The sequence below is a fragment of the Dromiciops gliroides genome, chromosome 3 (assembly GCF_019393635.1).
Source record: "Dromiciops gliroides isolate mDroGli1 chromosome 3, mDroGli1.pri, whole genome shotgun sequence".
In the NCBI taxonomy this organism is placed as follows: domain Eukaryota; kingdom Metazoa; phylum Chordata; class Mammalia; order Microbiotheria; family Microbiotheriidae; genus Dromiciops; species Dromiciops gliroides.
Window position 1 is genome coordinate 445,052,994 of NC_057863.1, and position 21,559 is coordinate 445,074,552.

General features: G+C 35.8%; 1 protein-coding gene across 2 annotated transcripts in view; it reads right to left on the reverse strand.

The window, feature by feature from the left end:
* Positions 1 to 313: 313 nt before the first annotated feature.
* Positions 314 to 21,559, reverse strand: part of PPIG (peptidylprolyl isomerase G) — a 78,257-nt gene continuing 57,011 nt past the window's right edge. For both annotated transcript variants that reach the window (XM_043992510.1, XM_043992511.1), the window contains exons 8-14: positions 18,202 to 18,231; positions 17,964 to 18,103; positions 7,558 to 7,756; positions 5,359 to 5,526; positions 2,889 to 2,976; positions 1,887 to 2,023; positions 314 to 1,647 (exon numbers count right to left, since the gene is read on the reverse strand). In XM_043992510.1, coding sequence (XP_043848445.1) covers positions 537 to 1,647; positions 1,887 to 2,023; positions 2,889 to 2,976; positions 5,359 to 5,526; positions 7,558 to 7,756; positions 17,964 to 18,103; positions 18,202 to 18,231 — 1,873 coding nt within the window. In that variant the 3' untranslated portion in view covers positions 314 to 536. The remainder of the gene's footprint in view (positions 1,648 to 1,886; positions 2,024 to 2,888; positions 2,977 to 5,358; positions 5,527 to 7,557; positions 7,757 to 17,963; positions 18,104 to 18,201; positions 18,232 to 21,559) is intronic.

Sequence of the window (21,559 nt, forward strand, 5' to 3'; positions counted from 1 at the left end):
ATAAGCATTTTTTTCTTGGAATAAAAAAAATCCTCTTGTAAGCTTCTATGATGAACATCAATAACGGTTCTCCCTAAAATGTAATCAGAAATATCAGTATGACTTCCTTTCTAATTTAATGGCTTTTAAAAATATCTAAAACATGAGAAGTGCAAACTTTTATAAAAAATACTATTGCAATTAATAATTGTATTTGTTTTTAACAGGTTGATCCAACAGATCAAGATGTATATTAGACATGGTAGCTGTTGGCTGACGGCTACAACAAAGAGAGAAACGGAAGAGTTAAACAGCACACAATATTACACAAAAGTGTTTTTCTCATTTCAAGTTTATTAAAACTTTAGCAGTACAAATTATTCAGGTTGTGGAATATCAAAAGATCAAACTTAATGAAGTCCGCATTAAAAAAAAACCAAAAACAAAACCAATCCCAAAAACAAAAAGGAAGAGGAAAACAACAAAAAAAGGATGATCTTCAGCAAGTCTCTAAAACCTAAAGAGAAAAATGGAAATACAAAGTTCAGGGCCCTCACTCATCCACTTTTGTCTTCATCAGTTCCAGGGCTGGACTCATGATCAGATTTTTTATCTTTACCACGTGTATGGTCTCTTTCTTGACTCTTTGATTTTTGGTTGATTTCTTTTTCTAATGAGCATCTGTTCTTCTCGTCTTCCTTATTTCTGTGTGTAGAGGACTTTAATTCTCTGTCTTTGCTATTTTGTTTCCTTGAGTTTGGACTCTGATCTCTGTCAGCTTTTTTCTCTTTACTGCTGTCTCGGCTACTGTTATCATGGTTTCTTGAGTGCCTTTTTTCACTCTCAGAGTTCTCTTTTTTGTGTGAACTCTTTGTTTCTTGGTTTTTACTTTTTTCTTTATTCCTGCTTTGACTTTCCTCTCTCCCTGAACTCCTTGACTCTCTCCTTCTCCTCCTATCTTTACTTCTAGATTTTTCTGGTGTTCCTTTCCTTTCTCTGCTCCTTGATCTCGCTCTTCTCCGGGATTCCCTCTCTCTGTTCCTATAGTACTCTTTGCTCCTACTACGGTCTCTGTCTTTGCTCCTAGTTCTGGCTCTTCTTCCTTTCTCCCTGCTTCTGCTTCGCTCCCTTGTCCGGCCATTGGAGCTGTGTTTTCCTTTGGTCACCTCCCGTTCTCTACTCTTTGACTTGGCCCTTTTATCCTTGTCTTTACTTTTGCTATGGTCGTGTTCATTATTTTTTGACCCTGCTCGCTTAGACCTCTCTTTACTCCTGCTTTTTTCTCGTTCTTTGTCTCGAGAATCAGAATGTTTCTCTTTTTCTTTTACTTTTTCATGATCTCTTTCTTTGCTTCTTGATCTCATTCTCTTTTCTTCATGCCTATTATGCTTCGAATCTCTTTCTTTACTTTTTGACTTCTCTTTGCTTTTACTTCTGCTTTTAGATTTGGCCCTTTTCTTTGTTTTGCTTTTATTATATTTGTCATCTTTCTCTGAATTTCTCCTAGTGTCCCTATCTTTACTGTTGGATTTATGGTCTTTTGTTTTCTTTTCCTTTTCACCTTTTCTATTTGGACTTTCTGATACATGTCTGTGTTCAGATATTTTTCTTTCTTTTCCTCTTGCAGGACTTTTTTGATTTTCTTTTTTATTTTCATTTAATTCACTCCTACAAAAGGAACAAAAATAGGGCTTTAGGAAATGCTTTATTAGGAAGAATAATTTCAGTGTCAGATAATAAGATCAAATAATTGTAATAAGTACTAATTTAATTATTTGAAGGTATATAAAGAATTGCAGGCACAGTTAACATTAATATTTACAAGATTTTTTCATAATACAGTACAAATGAAATCACTCTATAAACTAAAAGAAGTACTATAGATAAGACAAAATTTGAAATCTTACTTATCCCCTTTGATCCATCTTTCACCACTTGACACCCTCATTCTTTGAGCTCTCTGCATCTCTTGTCTCCAATGTGGAGGAGTCTCACTACGCCTGAAACGATCCCGTGATCTGGATCTCGAAGGTGTTCGATAGCGCTTGAGAAAAGAAAGTGAAAAAATTTCAAATACACTAGAAGTAGAAGTCAAAAGGGTTCTCACGTTCAATTTAATACTTCTTTCATATGCTATTACCCTCAAAAGAATGTCAGAATGTACCCCCCAAAATGCAGCTGACTAAAAAACAAAAACAACAACAACAAAAACCACTCACACTTTGAGTGTGTTTGAAACAACACATTAGACAGTTGATGCCTTAGTTTTCCCTCTCTGTTCTCTATATCTAAAAAAACTAAAAAGGTTCTAAAATTCTAGGGTCATAGTGGAGTTTCTGGGGTAACTTAGACAAAAATATAGTATGTATAACTTTGGGCTATCAGAATCTGAAGCGTAGGTTATATTTAGTACTACATAGCTAAGGGCCTCTTAGGATAAGCTACAACCTCTATAAAACCAAGGAAAGAGCTGCTCTCAAATTGTAAGTTACTGAGCTATTAAATACATAATTTGCACGCATGTTTTATAAGTTTTAATTTTTGTTCTATGACACAAATAACACAATTTACCAAAACCCATTATTTTAAAAAAGATGTAATTCCAACTCAGCAATTACACAAATATGTTTGTTAGTACAAATTTCATATGGTATGTAAAGAGTATCTTACTACATAATAAAAATTAAGGAAGGAGGGGCAGCTAGGTGGTGCACCTAGATAGATAGAGCACCGGCCCTGGATTCAGAAGGACATGAGTTCAAATCCGACCTCAGACACTTAACACTTACTAGCTGTGTGACTCTGGGCAAGTCACTTAACCCCAACTGCCTCCCCCCCCTCCCCCCCAAAAAAATTAAGGAAGGAAAAAAAAAATATCTAAGAAGATTTCTTTGAAAAGAAACACTCACCCTCGGTCCTCTTCCTTTAATTTTCCTTCCAGATCTTGTTACTAGAAGTCGCCTTTGATATGAAGAGGACTGGGAGTTAGATGGATTACTAGAAGTAAAAAGAAAGATGAAAAACCACTATTTTATAAAAAATAAATTCAAGTGAAGTATAGTTTCCTTGATCTATAATATAGTTTATTTTACTCCTATAAACCTTCAACACTTAAAACAACCATTTGATAGCAACTTCATTTTTATTAACTACTGAGGGAATACGAATTATTAGCTTAAAGAAAAATGCCAACAGTGTACTATTATTCAGCAGATAAATTAAAAAAAAATCTATCTTGACTCTATCTTATATTCCTGACCAACCAAAGATGGCAAGTCACTGAATTCTAAATCCTTAGGGTCAAAAGTGATGAGGTCATCCAAACCAAACTATTAATCTCTTCCACAACAACTCTGACAAATGGCCATTTGGCCACTCTCTCTCTAAAGTAAAGGAAGCTATGAGGTACAGTGGAAAGAAGGCTGGATATGGAATCAGACATCCTGAACTTAAATGCATGCTCTATTATTAAGTAAATCATGTAACCACTCACAACTTGTTCTCTGATTTGTAAAATAAAGAACTTAGATCATGTAGTAATTGAGGTCATTTATAGATCAAGATTTAATATCCTATAAAAATAAGTTTTAAAAGCTTTACCTCCCTCCCCCCTTGAAGGCAATTTTGCTGAGTTAACAACAGCATCCTGATCTTCCACCATCTCTTTTCTGTCTCACAAGCTCTTCCTTCCTCAAAGTCCACATATATAGGGATCCTCCTAAAGGATCTGTTCTGGGCCTTGTTTCCTTTCTATACTTTCTTAGAAAGCTCATCTATTGCTTTGATTTCAATTCTCATCGGATGAATATACCTCATAAATCTCTTATCTGTAGTCCTGGTTCTCAACCCTCAGGTCCTATTTCTATATCTGCTCTTAGATGTCCTGTCAACATCTCAAATTCAACATAACGAAAACAGAACTCTTCCCTTCTACCAACTTCCCCATTTCTATTTATCAGTTAAAACTGGTCAAAACATTTTTGAATTTTTTCCCCTCAAATTCAAATCAGTTGTATCAGTCATACAACTGTATAATTTTCGGGCTGGAAGGAACTTCCCGAGATCACGATGTCTAAATCTTTCCCCATAGATAAGGAAAAAAAGAATAAGTAACAAAAGCTTATGTAGTACTTCCATCACCCCAATTTAGACCCTCACCTCTCAGGTTCCTAACCAGTCCTCCTACATCTGATTTTGTATTTCCACTATCTCCAATCAATCCAATACATCAACTGTCTGATTTTTTTCAAAAAGAACTATAATTTCTCTTTCCTAAAAATTTAAATAGCTTCCCACTACCTAATGAATCAAATTTAGGCTTCTTAGACCTGGCATTTAAGGCCTGCCAAAATATGGCTGTAGCATCATAGAAATTTATCTCTCCTATTTTCTTGAACATTACTCATTAGCCAAACTAGGTTATTCAGTGCTATCTTAAACATCCTATTCCTTCCCATGCTGTGCCATGCTATCTGCAATGCCCAATAACTTTGTTCTTCTGCCTTCAGAAATCCTATCATTCAAGGCAAAATGACATGAAGCCTTTCCTAATGTCCTCTTCACTTAAATCCTCAAAGCCTTTAGTTTCTATCATTCTGTGTTGTTGGGTTTTTTGGGGTTTTTTTGCAGGACAATGGGGGTTTAGTGACTTGCCCAGGGTCACACAGCTAGTGTCAAGTGTCTGAGGCCAGATTTGAACTCAGGTCCTCCTGAATCCAGGGCCGGTGCTTTATCCACTGTGCCACCTAGCTGCCCCAGTTTCTATCATTCTTATGACACTTTCCATATTCTGAAACCTTGTGATACAATTATAAACTGGTCATATTCTCTAGATTATGAGCATCTTGAAGGAAGGGATCACATCTTTGTTATCTGGTATTAATTTGACACTTAGCATAGTGCCTTGTATATGGTAAGTACTCAATAGGTATTTGTTGAACTAAAAAATATGGCCTAATAGAGGTACTTAGGAAACATTCATTAAAGAATGACTTACAATCTATGTTATCATTTTATGCCCAAATAAGTTTTAAAAAACATACATCTGACAAACTTATAATACAATCAAGTTATTTCTTTAAAAATAAATATATTTTCCTAGCAATAGAGTTTTGTTCATATACCCAAAAAATCAGATTCAATCTTATGAAAGGTAAATTAAGGCTTATCTAAAACCTTCTTATTTCTAAGCATAATAGTATAAGTCAATGCTTTTAGGAAGTTTACAAAAGAAAATTTAAAAGTATAACAAATACTTTGGAGATTCTTGCTAGAAATCTTTTTCTTAAAAACCTGGCTGAAAAAACCAGGATACTTTCCCCTAATATTCTGATTTCCAAAATAAAATAAGGATATTATATTCCATAAACATCTACTTACCACTCTCTTTCTTTCTCCCTTTCTCTATTCTTTCTCTCTTTCTCATCTACTTTAGGAGGACTTTTTCTCATTAGGAACCTGTTTTCAGGAATAGGAGGGATCTCTTCTGGACGGACAGTAGACTGTGGTTGTGCTTCAGGGCTTTCATCTTCACTTTCAGTGGAGGAACTTAAATTAAAAGATGGAGACACATACACACATACAAAACCTGGATGTGCTAAACAGTATTACCCAATTTGCTGCTGTTGCCATTGCAATGTGGTATCGTGATTTACAAAAATCCTAAAATTATAACATAATATGAAAAATTATTCCTCCCCCCAATAAAATATAACATTCTAAATTTTGACATACTATTCTTTTGTGTGTGTCTGTGTGTGGGCAGCAATGAGGGTTAAGTGACTTGCCGAGGGTCACATAGCTAGTAAGTGTCAAGTGTCTGAGGCTGAATTTGAACTCAGGTCCTCCTGAATCCAGGGCCGGTGCTTTATCCACTTTGCCACCTAGCTGGCCCCCATACTATTCTTTTTTTTTTTTTTTTTAAGTGAGGCAATTGGGGTTAAGTGACTTGCCCAGGGTCACACAGCTAGTAAGTGTTAAGTGTCTGCAGCCGGATTTGAACTCAGGTACTCCTGACTCCAGGGCCAGTGCTCTATCCACTGCGCCACCTAGCCGCCCCCATACTATTCTTTTAAAAAAGATTTTCCCACTGGTTTTCAACATCAATTGCTTTGTACTCTATTTTGAGTATTAAAATGATTATTTTCCATTTCAGTTATTTCTAATTAAATTTATAAATACAGAGGATACTTTCACCATCATTAAACTGGCAGTATCTATTGAGAGAAAAGTCAAAGATCCAGAAATATGCTCTATCTCACATTTTAGAAATTTTGCAAATATTTTAGGCTAAATTTTGGTAAGGACAATGGAGAGAGAGAAAGCAAGTAGGAAGACTGTTCCTTAGAGTTAGTACTTGGAGTAACAGAAAAAGAATCACCCCTGAAGCCAAGAAGACTTAAGAGTCAAGTCTTGCCTCTTCGACACATACTGGCTGTGTGATCCTGGAAGAGTCACTTAATGTCTCAGAACTCTAGGTAACTAAGACTATAGTTTGCAGTGAAGGTGTTGACCTGAATTAGTAGAGAGAATTTTGTCATCCAGAATCTCTTTATATGAATGAAACCACAAGTACAGTCAATTATCTCCATTACTATTACAGATGCAACCAGAAATACAGTATAACATTTTCTGACAGAGTGGTGACAGACTCAAGATGCAAAATGAGACACACATTTTCTGGATATGAATAATAAGATAATTTTTGCTTGATTATGCATATATGTTACCCCAATGGAGAGGAAGAAGGTAGGAAGAACAAGGAAATGCTTGTTAATAGAAAAAATAATTTTAAAAAGGGAATAAACAATATTGCTATGGAAATTAATAGGACTAGTCCTTGATAACCTCTTATAAATCTTCCTAATTCCCAAAGTTTGTTAGGATTCACTAAGTATAAAATCCCACAAAACCCACAAGACCCTAGAAACTAGGCAGGAGAGAAAGAATCACGTTATACTAAAAAGAGCTTGGGACAAAGAATTCAGGACTTAGTTATGCTTTTGCTACATGTGTTCAGGGCTACATGTGGCCCTGGACAAGTCAATTCTTCTCTCTGAGCTTTGGTTTCTTAATTTAAATCATCTCTAACTTTTCCTCCAGTACCAACCTTCTGTGAATCTGAGACCTTTTCTTTGAGTGCTGTTTTTTTTTGTTTGTTTGTTTTTTGGTGAGGCAACTGGGGTTAAGTGACTTGCCCAGGGTCACACAGCTAGTAATTGTTAAGTGTCTGAGGCCGGATTTGAACTCAGGTACTCCTGAATCCAGGGCCGGTGCTCTAACCACTGCGCCACCTAGCTGCCCCTTGAGTACTGTTTTAAGATGTACATAGAAAATGAAAATTAATGTTTCAAAAAATTTAATCTTTTAAACATCTCAGCAATGTCAAAATTATAATTTTGTGCCATGGAGAGAAATTACTATGAAAATTAAATATTTCTGCCTAGAGGATTCTAAGAATATAAACATGTATATTTTTAAGTAAAAGGGATATGTCATCAGGTTATCAATCCTCTATTTTAATCAGTTTTTGAAAGGAATCTGAACTATTTGCTAATGACTAAACAGCAAAAGACTAACCTTTTCTTGCTTTTCTTTTTCTTCTTCTTTTCCTTCTTATGTTTTCGGGACTTTCGGTGTTTCTTTTTTCTCTTTTTGGATTTTTCTTCAGAAGCACTCTCTGAATCAGAAGAAGACTCAGAGGACTGAGAATCACTCGAACTATCTGAATCACTGGATGAAGATGATGATTTATGTCTTTTCTTATCTTCTTTCTTGGCTTTAATGAAACATGATGAAATGTTCTGGTTAAACATTTTCATACTGAGATATAAATAAAAACTCAAAGATACCATAAATTTACAAAAAGTCCATTTAACACAATTATCTTTATACATTCCTGCAGATAATAAATTGTTAGAACAATCTTAATAGAAATAAAAAGTTAGTTTGTCCTATATCATACAGCAAATTAGCAATCAAATCAGGGAAGAACCTAAATATTGAGCCATAGACCGGTGTTCTACCTAATTACACTAATTATGCCAACCAACACCTAAGCTTAAATATTTTTATTTAGAAGATATCATTTAAAAAGTCATACACATTTGAAAGTACTGGCACACAGATCTAATCTTAATGCCTTACTTCAGCAACTAGAGTTTTGGGCAAGTGTCAATCAGTTTATCAACAAATATTTATTGACATGTACGACTGTTAGGCTTTCTGACTTTATAAACCTGCCTACCATGCTTATCTCCTAGATGATCAAAAGAGATACAAAAGGAATCTAAAAAAAAATTATGTAAGATGTTGTTTTTAGTATGTTATTTTCTAATGCTGCAAATGTCCCAGTAGGATTAAATTACTATTGCTGCTGGGTTCCTCAAAAAAACAATATGTTAAAGAGTAAGTAAATAAGAATATTTCTCACTGATAACCTAGATTACTTTTTTTTTTTTAGTGAGGCAATTGGGGTTAAGTGACTTGCCCAGGGTCACACAGCTAGTAAGTGTTAAGTGTCTAAGGCCGGATTTGAACTCAGGTCCTCCTGACTCCAGGGCCAGTGCTTCATCCACTGTGCCACCTAGCTGCCCCTAGATTACATTTTAAAGATATTACGCAGAATATTTCAAGGCATTTTCGGGAGGCTAAGAAAAAAGTAACCAATAAAAACATTTTTAGAAAATGTTATTTATGTACTTATATTAAGCTGGAAATCTGAAAAAAGGGCACATAATGATGCACATTTAGCAGGGAAAGACCTACATGACCAAAATACAAGATATCTAGGAAAAGTGTTTCATGTTCATAAAACTGAACTCATATAACTAAAATTAGTAAAATAAAAATCATTCTATTCAACAAAATAACACTTTTCCCATGGTTAAATATGACCTACTTTAAGAAACTGAGGGAAAAAAGGGGGAGGGAGACTCTTCTTGCTTTATAAAGTCCCTGAAGAAATCCTTAAAAAATACTAAGTATAGGGCAGCTAGATGGCGCAGTGGATAGAGCACGGGCCCTGGAGTCAGGAGTACCTGAGTTCAAATCCGGCCCCAGACCCTTGACAAGTCACTTAACCCCAATTGCCTCACTAAAAAACAAAACAAAACAAAACAAAAAACCCAAAAAACTAAGTTCCTCAAGAAAATGAAAATAAATATAATCTGAATTATGATTTTATTTATAGAAACAATATATACCTTTGTTATAGAAGGTCAATAAATACAACTAATTTTACTGTAAAGTATGTTATTGTAAGTTAGCAGACACTAAGAAAAAACAAAACAAAACAAGCCAACCCACAAAATGCTATTTAGGATAAGTATCTTTATGAGTTTGGAAAAGTATAAAACTCAAATACTACTTTTGGATGTTATGTAACATATGGGGTTCAATTTAGGTGGCATTTTCCTCTGAAACTGTAAAGGAGGGAAAAGAGAAAAATTAGCACTAATAGGAGAGTAGGCTCATATTTATGAAGAAGAACGTTAGTGGGAGCCAAAGAACTATGGAAGTGATATAAAGCAATTTCACTGTAAAGTATGTTACTGCAAGTTAGCAGACACTAAACAAAAAAAAAGATGACATTCAGGATCAACATCTCTGAGTTTTGAAAATAAGTGTCATCTGAAGGATGACTGAAATGATACAGAGCAACAAATAAGACCTTTTACTTTTAGTGGAAGTTAGGTTGGCAACAGAACTAGAATCTAAAATTTTTAATCATGAGCTGTATCTAAATTGGAATATTTGGCCCAACCAAATCACCTACTACATGTTCAGTAGTGATGTGCCTTGGAATGGCTATATCGATGAAGGTATATACCTTAATAGGATAGTTATGGATAGTCTATAACTTTCAGGAGTTTATAATCTAGGTGGAAAAATAAAGCAAACACATATGAAATAACACTGAACAGTATAAGACAATATATAATTGCTTAATTGTATGGTACAAACTATAAGTGCTATAGGAATTTATAAGAAGAAGACAATATTTTCCCGAGGATCTGGGAAAAGCTTCCTGGATGGTTCTTGAAAGGTATGTCTGATTTGGATAAGCAGAAGGAAAAGGACAGGGCATTTTTTTTTTGCTAAAATCAACTGAATTCAAGGAAAGAGGAACATAGGTAAACACAGAGTTGCTGGCCAAGCACCCATTTCCAAAACAGGAGAGGAAACACGTGTAGCAAAAATAGCACTTGATTTGTAGTCCTGAGGGACCTAGGTTCTAATGTTGCTTCTAAAACTTACTAGACATATGACAACGAAGGGTCATTTAACCTCTCTCAAGCCTGTTTCCTTATCCTTAAAATGGGGGTACCACAACCCATTGCACCCACCTAATGTATATAAATGTTACTGGGATAATATCTAAGTTATGGTATGATAGGAAGAATAGAAGACCCAGGTTCTAGTTCTAGCTGCTACTAAATAGCTGTGTGGCATTAGATAAAACAGTTTACTTCTCCAGGTCTCATTTTTCCAATATGTAAAATAAGGTCAGTGGATTAGATAGTACCTTACATAAACTCTATTAGTTGAAATGCCAGTCCCACATCACTCCCCTAAAACCTTAGTGTGCTATCTAATTGGGGTTATTTTCCAGTATATATTCTTTTACTTTTCTTTCTTTCTTTTTTTCTTTCTTTTGTGGGGCAATGAGGTTTAAGTGACTTGCCCAGGGTCACACAGCTAGTGTCAAGTGTCTGCGGCCTGATTTGAACTCAGGTCCTTCTGAATCCAGGGCCGGTGCTTTATCCACTGCGCCACCTAGCTGCCCCTATTCTTTTTTTTGTTTTGTTTTTTTAGTGAGGCAATTGGGGTTAAGTGACTTGCCTAGGGTCACACAGCTAGTAAGTGTTAAGTGTCTGAGGCCAGATTTGAACTCAGGTACTCCTGACTCCAGGGCCAGTGCTCTATCCACTGTGCCACCTAGCTGCCCCAATGCCCCTATTCTTTTACTTTTCAAAGAGAGCTCATTAGAAAGAATAGTTTACCTGTCAGATCTATGGAGAAGGGAAGAACTGATGATCAAAGATGAGATAGTGAACATTATAAAATGCAAAAATTTTGATTACAGTAAATTAAAAAGCTTTTACACAAATAAAACCAATGCGACCAGGATTAGAAGAAAAGCCGAAATCTAGGAAACAATTTTTACAGCCAGTATTTCTGATAAAAGCCTCATTTCTCAAAAACATAGAAAACAGAATCAAATTTATAATACAAATCATTCCCCAGTTGATAAATGGTCAAAGGACAGGCAGTTTTCAGGTGAAGAAATTAAAGCTATCTATAGTCATATGAAAAAAATGTTCTCAAAGAGAGCTCATTTTAGGGGAGTGGCTGCATTTCACCCAGTATAATATCGTGCTATACAGTTTATAAAGTGTTTTCTCATCCCCACCCCACCCTCAAAAAAGTATGAGGAAGGCAGTATTAGTACTATCCTCATTTTAGAGATAAGAAAACTAAGGATCAGAGAGATCAATGATATACCCACAGTCACAGCATTAAATGTTGGAGTCTTGGTTGCAAACAGTTTTTCTAACTCAATACAGTGTTTGCTTCTATGCTCTGCTTAATCTTTCAGGTTCATGCCAACTCCAATATTCTAGGATCTTGCCCATGTTTATCTGCGCAGTTCAATGGGTCCCTGTTCTTCTTCACTTCCCTGACAACTTTTAAGGAACAATAAGGATCAAATGAGAGCCTCGCTAGATTTTTTTTGGGGGGGGGGGGGAGGCACGAGAAGGGAAAATAATTGGTTGTTTCTTTGAAAAATACAAACCTGTTTCCTTTCTTCATGGGAGTCCAAACTAAAGGTTGCTTCTGTAAGTTGGAAAAAAAGTATAGACCTCTAGAGGGAAAAGGGAACTCCTGAGTTAAAATGGCTGTCTTTGGGCACTTACAGCACCTTTATGCTGTTCTGCACCTTCTGTGGAATGAGACTGTCCTGGAAATGATACGCATTCCTACTCCTGAGTGTTTGGAAAACCTTTTAATCTATCTGTGATCTAGATATTACCTCTAATCTCAGGTTCAGAAGTACAGGTAAATGAGCTCCTAAAATGTGATGTTGAATGGCACATTAATTTAAAAATTTTATAAAGCATTTTGCCATACATTATCTCATCTGATCCTCAAAAGTTCTATGAAACAGATTCTATAGGATTCTTAAACTTGAGGCCTGTAAAAAGATTCTGCAACTGTATTTCAACTGCATTTGGTTTCTTTTATAATATTACATATTTTATTTTATGCATTTAAAAACACAATTCTGAGATGGGATACACAGACTTCCCCACGTTGCCAGAGGGGTCCATGACACACACAAAAGTTAAGAGCCCCTGTTCTATTATTTCCCCCACTGTACAGGTAAGGAAACAGATTCAGAAAGGTTTGGTGACTTGCCTATGGCCATTCAGCTAAGTACTGGAGGTGGGATTTAAACCCTAAATTTCTGGGGTTCCAAGTCCATCATCATTCTTTCTGTTATACCACACTGCCTCTCTTCATGAGTCCTAACACCTGAGACAGAAAGAAAAATTTTTAAATAGAACAAAGAAGGGCGAGTGTCTAGAAAAGAAAGAAGGGAAAATAATTAAACTGAAGTACTGTTCTGCGCTAGTTAAAATCTTTGTAACACTGAACTAGCAGGGATTTGTATGATACTTCTTTCTGTGAGGAGGGTAAACATTTTCATTTTCACTCTAAAGAAATTATTTTCAACATGAGCTACTAACATGGGAACTACTTCTAGGTGATCTATACAAGTGAGTGAGTGATAATATCTGCACCTTAATTAAAAATATCTTTGGGGCAGCTAGGTGGTGCAGTGGGTAAAGCACCGGCCCTGGATTCAGGAGTATCTGAGTTCAAATCCGGCCTCAGACACTTGACACTTACTAGCTGTGTGACCCTGGGCAAGTCACTTAACCCCCACTGCCCCGCAAAAAAAAAAATTAAAAAAAAACCCCAATCTTTGAAAGGAGATGATACCCACAAAGTAAGAATTAATACTTAAGCAAAGGCTAGAGAGCTGGTTAATGAGTGCCTTCAACGTTACTTAATAACTTACCTTATTGCATCCTTTATATTTTTCATTACATTGGAAAAGTTCCCAACTTTGTTGAACTTGGCTTTTATTTTATTTTATTATTATTTAATCTGGGGCCCCATTAAGGGACTTGGGCAGTAATGGGGGACCTTTGGAGTCCTGTCTCTGATACATACTGATTCTGTGACCATAATCAAATAACTTTACTTCAGTGTACCAAACGGTCCTCTTAGACTATCAGGGTTACAAATTATATAAGGCATTACTTTGTAGATAAGAGACAAGTAGCCTCAGAATAAGAAAGAACTGGGTTCCAGGACAATAATGTTTCAGTGCCCACAGACAACTGTCTAAGGCCAATGGTATCAAACTCACATGGAAACAGAGGCCACCAAACCATACCTAAATATCTTTGTGAGCCATATACTGACTTAGAAAACCATATAATAATGTTATCTATGTTTTACAGTATTTTAATTTTATTAAAATAGTTCCAAATTATATATTAATCTTGGGAGTGTTGTATGCTCCATGAGGCTTGCTGACCACATACTTGACACCAATGTTCTAAGCTGATATAAACTGTAAAGCTGCTTTGGTATAAGGGGCTTTCTCACTGGCTATCTCTTACGCCAATGAATACATGTCTTGTTCCTCACCCTCCTCCAAAAATATTATAGGAGAGGTGATGTGTTAGTGCAATCCATACCAAGAATGCCCTACACCAAAAAATCATGGTCAGAAATCCTTTTCTCCTTCCCCACTTCCCTAAAAACCAACCAAACAAAAACCCAAGTAATGACTATTTTAGATCTGTCTCCAAAAAGGAAAAGGGGTGGAGGGAAGAGAAAACACTTCTAGGGAGAAATTTCTACTCCTGTGGCATATAGAATTTGTTCCTATAAACGTCACTTTCATCCTTCACAAAGAAGAAAACAACTTCTTGGCTTTCATAAGATATACCCTACAAAGAAACCATATCAACCTCATGCTACTTGACCTAGAAAGGTCAAGTGATTCTCCTTTTATTAGAGGTTAAATTTATTTACCCCTAACAGTGTCTCTTAAACCTTCTACATTCAACTACCCGACTCTGCTTTCAATAACAAGTATCACTAAAATAACCTGTTCAATCAATTCCACAGCATTTGTTTTCTTGACTACATCATAAAAGCACTGCATTGAGCCAGGGTCATCAAAAATTACCCTCCAGTGGTTTATTTCATTTGGTTCCTATAATACAAAATACACTGGCTTTCAACTTTATTTCTCTAATTGTCTTTTTTGTGTTGAAAAGCAATCGATTTTGGGTTATCACTGAGTATTTTCTTCCTATTATGAAGGAAGTTTAGAAATCCCTCTTGTCAATGGCAATAGCCTCTTGTAATTGCTGAAAAAAATCATTTAAGTCACAAGAAGTTCCTGCAAAAACGACATGGTAACTTTATTAAGATTAAGTCTATCATAAGGAGGTTCATTTGCTTCTATTCTTTCCTCTTCCATTCTGCCCGTCAAGGACCTTCTGTCAACCTCTACATAGTATACTTGCTTCCGCCAGTCTCCAATATTCCATCTCTGCATCTGTTATAAGAGCCTTTTCCATGGACCTGAAGACTGTTACCTTCTCTGGCATATGGAAATACTACAAGAAGCAGATCTCCCATACTGCAAGGGGGAAAAAGGCCCAAGAAGAGTGCCCAGGACTCACCAAGATAATATACAGGTAGGCCCAGACAGTCACTTTTCTTCAGAAGTCTTTTTGTTTTCTTTCAGGAAGTTAAAAAAGAAAAAAAAAGATTCTGTATTTATTTCTTTTTAAAGTGGGGTGTCACTGCACAAGTCTCAAACAAGGTTTTAAAAATATAATGATGGTGAACACCCTACAGTATTACACAAAGCCTTTCTATCGTTTCCAATTTGGTATGATTGTCTAAAAGAAAATGGGGCTTAAAAACTGTATGTATTATACTGCCTGTACCTTTCAAAAGTATGGCAAAAGCCACTAAAGCAAATATTTTAAATGGTAGATGGTAAAACATAAAGTAACATGTACCATCCACTGTGTTTTCAACTAAGTTCATGCCACAAATATTTCTGTTCGTTTAAACAGGTGTATATCAGAAAAAAAATGGGCACAAGAAATCTGGCTTACAGCATCCCTAGAATAAATCTATCCTTAGCAGAAAAGTTTGGACAAGGGTCCTAATTAGGAGTGCAATTTCCCCAACTTCTCTGAAAACTTATCTTGTCTCTAGAAGACAGGGATAAAGAGATACCTGACACTATCACGCCTTGGTCACATGCAGTCTAACAATGCCTGGGGGAATGCCACAACAATCTTCTAAGTGAGAGCTACTTTATAGTAATACAAATCAAATTACATGAAGGTTTGTCTTAATTCATATTCTTTCCCTAAAAAAATTATTCTATCAATCCTACCCTTTAATTACCCAAAGCATACTCACATTTAATTATAGAATGAATTGTTTGTGGAAAATGTTAAAAGACATTTAATGTTTTTTGTTCTTTCAAGCTCCATTTTGGGGGGGGGGCAATGGGGGTTAAGTGACTTGCCCAGGGTCACACAGCTAGTAAGTGTCAAGTGTCTGAGGCCGGATTTGAACTCAGGTACTCCTGAATCCATCAAGCTCCATTTTTTAAAGCTGCAAAGAAACCTACATTATTCAGCTAGCGAATTTTGGGCAACAGGTACCAACTCAAAGTAAAAAATTAAAAGAAAAGTTAATTATAAATGATTTAATGGTGTTTAAGAGTATAAGAAGAAGCAGGTTTTAGTGGATCATAACATCCTAGTTGTAAGAATATCCTTTAAGATAGTTAATAGTTAAAACATCGCTAAGCCTAGGTTCCTCAATACAATAATATTAACAAAGATTCCAGAATCACCAAAATATTAAGAGCTGGGAAGGACTCAGGGATCATCCTTTAAAGGTAAGGAAACCAAGATCAAGACAAGTTGAATGTTACCCCAAGGTTATATTGCTACTAAGTGGCAAAGTGGATACTAGAATTTAAGTCTCACACAGTCTCATTTCTCCTCTTTAGCAGCTACTTTTATTTTTTACATAAATTATTATAGAACAGCTTTCCAAGAAGTTAAAAAAGCTTTATGAACATTTCACTCTTTAGCATATACTAAGGCATTAAGAAGGACATAAATGAATGGATTATGTCTACTGGTTTTATATAAAGAAGAAGATGGTAAGAGGCAGAAACAGTGGTTAAGATGTTAAAGGGTCCAAGACCAAATTTAATATTGCTTGGTCCCTGCAGACTACCAGCCTACTGGGCTGACAAGAAGGGGATGAAAAATTTTCTTTGTCAAGATGAACAAGGCTTGAGCTAGGCGAAAGGAGAAATAAATTTTAAACCTTGGGAAACAGAAAAGATTAAGTAAGGACAACGAATGGTTCTGCTTTTTCTATATAAACCTCACTCTGATTTTGAAATAAACTCAAAATACACAAGATTCCAAATTGATGACAATAGTCTCCTTATCTGAAAGAGTTAAGAGCACAACAATTTTACAAAGGTCTTTTTGAACAACACTTATAAAGACACTGAAAGGCTATGAACTCTGAAGTTTCTGTTGAGAGGCTAATGCATGATTCAACTAAACAGACTTAGTTTTATACTAGAATACTAAAATAGTGCTTAATGCTCATTTCTTGGAAATGGCTTTCTGTCATTCTTTTGAATGAACCAAATGTCTAAAGTATATGGTAAATTTTACACAGTATATTTTTCTATTTTCTTGGTGAGGCAATTAGGGTTAAGTGACTTGCCCAGGGTCAAACAGATAGTAAGTGTCAGGCGTCTGAGACTGGATTTGAACTCAGGTCCTCCTGAATCCAGGGCCAGTGCTCTATCTACTGCCCCACCTAGCTGCCCCTACACAGTATATTTTTCAATCAAAGAATTTTCCAACAAAATATCAAATAAATTAAATGCATAGTGTGTCAGAAGAAAGACTGACATTATCAAAAGCATGAATGTAAGGAATGGAATTACCTTCTGTAGTAAATGGATTTCCCCAAACATTATCAGATGCTAGTTAAGCCCATAGCAGAAAAAGGAATTTATTCCTTTAAAAGTTTATCAATAGGGGCAGCTAGATGGCGCAGGGGATAGAGCACCGGCCCTGGATTCAGGAGTACCTGAGTTCAAATTTGGCCTCAGACACTTAACACTTACTAGCTGTGTGACCCTGGGCAAGTCACTTAACCCCAATTGCCTCACTAAAAAAAAAAAAAAAAAAAAGTTTATCAATCCAGGCAGCTAGGTGGCGCAGTGGATAAAGCACCGGCCCTGGATTCAGGAGTACCTGAGTTCAAATTTGGCCTCAGACACTTGACACTTACTAGCTGTATGACCTTGGGCAAGTCACTTAACCCCCATTGCCCCGCAAAACAAAACAAAAACAAACAAAAAAACCTTTATCAATCTATGTACATACATAACCTCTATCAGATTGCTTTCTGTCTTGGGGGAGGGGAGGGAGTGGAAGAAAAATTTGGAACTCAAAATCTTATAAAAACAAATAATGAAAACTATCTTTACATCTAACTGGGAAAAAATAAAATATTATTAAGATTAGAAAAAAAATAAAATTAAAAAAAGTTTAGGAATCTAAAATTGTTCCATTTTAACTTCTAATTTTTCACTAATTCCTTTTTTCAAGAAAATTTAAATGTTATAAAAGCAGGAAGGTGCATTATTTGGAAATTAAAATTAAGGAACACAGCTATAAATTACATGATTGAAAAATATGATGAAGACAAAATATAATTAAAAAGATGAATGTTTTAGGTACTAACACTAGGTAATGATCTTTTCTGAATGAACTGGTAATCTGTAATATATGTGATATTCTTAGAAATGTTTAATTTATCTTTACCTTTGGATTTGGGAATTAGCTCCCCACAGCTAAGTATTCGTACTTCAGCATACGGTTTGCTAGACGCATCTGTTTTCTGGTTTTCAATCTCTCTCACAACCTCTTGACCAGAGATCACTTGTCCAAAAACAACATGGTGCCTATGCAGATAAATTAAAATGACTAAATGTTAAGTTTTTTGTTTTAATAAAAAAATTAAAAGTAAGGAGCAACAGAAAAATAAATGAAAAATATTTACCCATCTAAATGAGGTGTAGGTTTAGTTGTTCTTTTGAGGTCATCATCAGATAGAAGAATTAAAACAAAGTCAGAGAAAAACAAAGTTAGCACCTCTAAAAAGGAAAAGAGAACAATTGCATTGGAAACAAAGTTGTAGATAGATTAATTTCATGTTATTTTTAATTAGCAGAATTAAAACTGACAAGAAAAGATGCTGGATATATACTATGCTTTAATGTTAATATGAAACACAGAAACGTAACTGTATTTTAAACATTATGTCTGATAGCTCACGTAGCAAATAACAACATGTTCAATCATTATAAAGATATAACAATATAAGATGGAAAAATAATTCCAGGTATGAGTTTTTTTGGTCAAATCCTGATAATGTTAGCCTATAGTAATGGCAAAATGCAGACATTAAAAAATATTCTAGGTATCAAGATGTTTTATTTAACCTCCACTCCCTTTCACCTTACTTTTCATGCTTATCTGAAAGTTTTGTGTAATTTAAACTGTGCATTAAGACAAATTATAGGACAAGGGACTAGAGATCAACTATAAACTATATAAGATTTGTTAAGGGGTACTGGAATTATAACATCTATCAGATAACTTATGTCTTACATCTTAAAGGACACTTTCTAATTTAAAACCTGGGAACCAATTGCTTAGATAAAAGTTTCTCATTTTGGTCTTTTTTCACTTTTTCTCTCCATATCTTCATGCTACCTCCCATACTTCTGTTTCTCTAATTTCTGTTATCCAGAATCATCACCCTGGGCACAAAATCCTCTATCCCTCCCTATCCAGCTCAAGTGTACCCTTTCCATATGTCTGATGTAGCAGTCTACTGTTTCTATCAAATCTTTTGAGTATCTCCCTAATTCTACTGCAAATAAGCTTCCAACCTGTGCTGAACTTTCCTGAACTGTCTTTTTACCTCCTCCCATTTCCCAAAAAATGGCTGTTCCCTGTTGATGCTATGTCCTTTAAAACCTGCTTTTTCCCCACATTCCCCTGGGTCAGGAAAGAAGGAGTAGGACATTATTTTTTTGCCCAGGCACTTTTACACCATTGTTTTGCCATCCTTCAGAAATTTCTCTGCGTTTATGGCTTATTCCATTGTACTTTTCACTATCATCTCCTGATCTAGAAGACTTCTATCAACCTTTAACACCTAGTTCACAGTGCTCCTTTCCATGGTGTACTCTATTGTAATTTTCAGTGATTTCAAAATTCACATTGACAACCTTTACCACCACCCCTGGCATCACACCTCCTCAGCGAAAGACCTCAATTTACATCACTTCAACTCCTCACACCCTCCCTAACTAGTCTATCACTTCAAACTCTTCATCTTTTAGACCATGAATATTTAAATTACCATCTTGGACAAAATTTTGTGTCTTCCACTTTTCTCTCTACTAAGAAACCCAATGTTAATCCTCACGGTGATCCTCTAGTTCTACTACTCCTCCCTATCTTATGGCTAACTATATTTTATACCTGCCTGCCTGCTAAACCTTTTAAAATCCACAATCAAAATCCATTTTAACAATATGCTGGACACTATTCTAGAATTCCTTACCCTACTGAGATTTTATTCATCATCTACCATCTCTACATAAAAATACTCTTGAACTTTCTTAGTCACAGTCAAAACTGCTAAAAAGGCCTGCTAACAATTCATGCAATCTGATCTTTTTTTTTTGGTGAGGCAATTGGGGTTAAGGGACTTTCCCAGGGTCACACAGCTAGTAAGTGTCAAGTGTCTGAGGCCGGATTTGAACTCAGGTCCTCCTGAATCCAGGGCTGGTGCTCTATCCACTGTGCCACCTAGCTGCCCCTATGCAATCTGATCTTAATTGGTGGCAGCTATTATTAAGACCCAATGTCATCTGTCCTCCTCATTCTCAGTGATACCTTTTTTTTTCTTTACTAAGACCAGAACCATTTAACCTTCCCTTCTTAATATTTCCACTCCTGCCATCCTCTTCCACTCCTGTTTGTTTTTTGTTTTGTTTTTGCAGGGCAATGAGGGTTAAGTGACTTGCCAGGGTCACATAGCTAGTTAAGTGTTAAGTGTCTGAGGCTGGATTTGAATTCAGGTGCTCCTGAATCCAAGGCCAGTGCTTTATCCACTGTGCCACCTAGCTGCCCCCTCCACTCCTGTTTGTAAAGAACAAGAAATCCTTCTTCTTGGCAAAGATACTTTATGTATACTCTTTTTTAAAATCTACATTTATCTTTTTCTAAAGAATCTTATTTTACCAATTTTCTCCTCTTTTCCTTCAATCTCTTCTTCTAATCAGGATCCCCATATTTTCTGCCTAAAACATTTAGCTCACCCCTTACTTTACGGACCTTTCCTTGACCAGTCTACTTAAACCAATCAGGAGATCCGGGTTCTTGCCTTGCCAATGACTCATTACTTTGTGACTGTGGAAAAATCACAATCTCTCTGGTTCTGTCTCACAATGATGCTGGACTGGATTACCTTGAATATCCCTCTGTTCTCTGAGATTATATGAATATATGAATAATTTACACTCATGGCCACAACCCACTCATGTCGTAAGTACTTGTGCTTTATTTCTACTTTTTCCTGCTATACTGAAACTGATCTCCTGATATACCATAATGTTCATTCCAATGTCCAACAGATAGCCTCTACAATTTCCATCATTTTGCATATCTCTAAAGCACTTACCAACAACCCTTTTTTGAATCTCTCTTCCACTTGGCTTCCTTGACAATTGATCAAACAAGATATCTAACTTTTTATGTGTAAACTAGTATGTGAGGTACTTAGAGTATAAAGAGAAAACTGAACAGCCATTGCTTTTATGAACTATATTCTATTTCTATATGTTCCTCCAGTCTCCTTCACTAGCTACTCATAATCTTAACCCTAAAGTTAACCCAAGGTACAGTTTTTAGCACCCTTTCCCCCTTACTCCTTCAGTATTCTCTTCCACCTTTCTATCACTTCTACATAAGTAGCTTCCAAATTTCAAGCTTTTTATCTCCAGTTCCAGATTTTTAAATACCTACTTGACTTCTCCATTTGGATGTCCTGTCATGACCTCAACCTCAATCAACAAGCCCCAAACAGGATTCACAACCATTTTCTTCAGAACTGTGGGAACCCCTTGGGCAAGAAATGCTATGAAGATAATACCTCTTAAGAGACTGGATTATAAAATATAAGACTAGTAAAATACTAAACAAAAGTAAATTTAACAAATATATTAAATACCTGCTTTGCACAGCAATATGCTAGACAGTGAGGACAGAAAAGATGACGAGTATTACAGTCCCTATTAATAAGATTACAATGTAGTAGGGGAGAGCAAGATGTACACAAATAA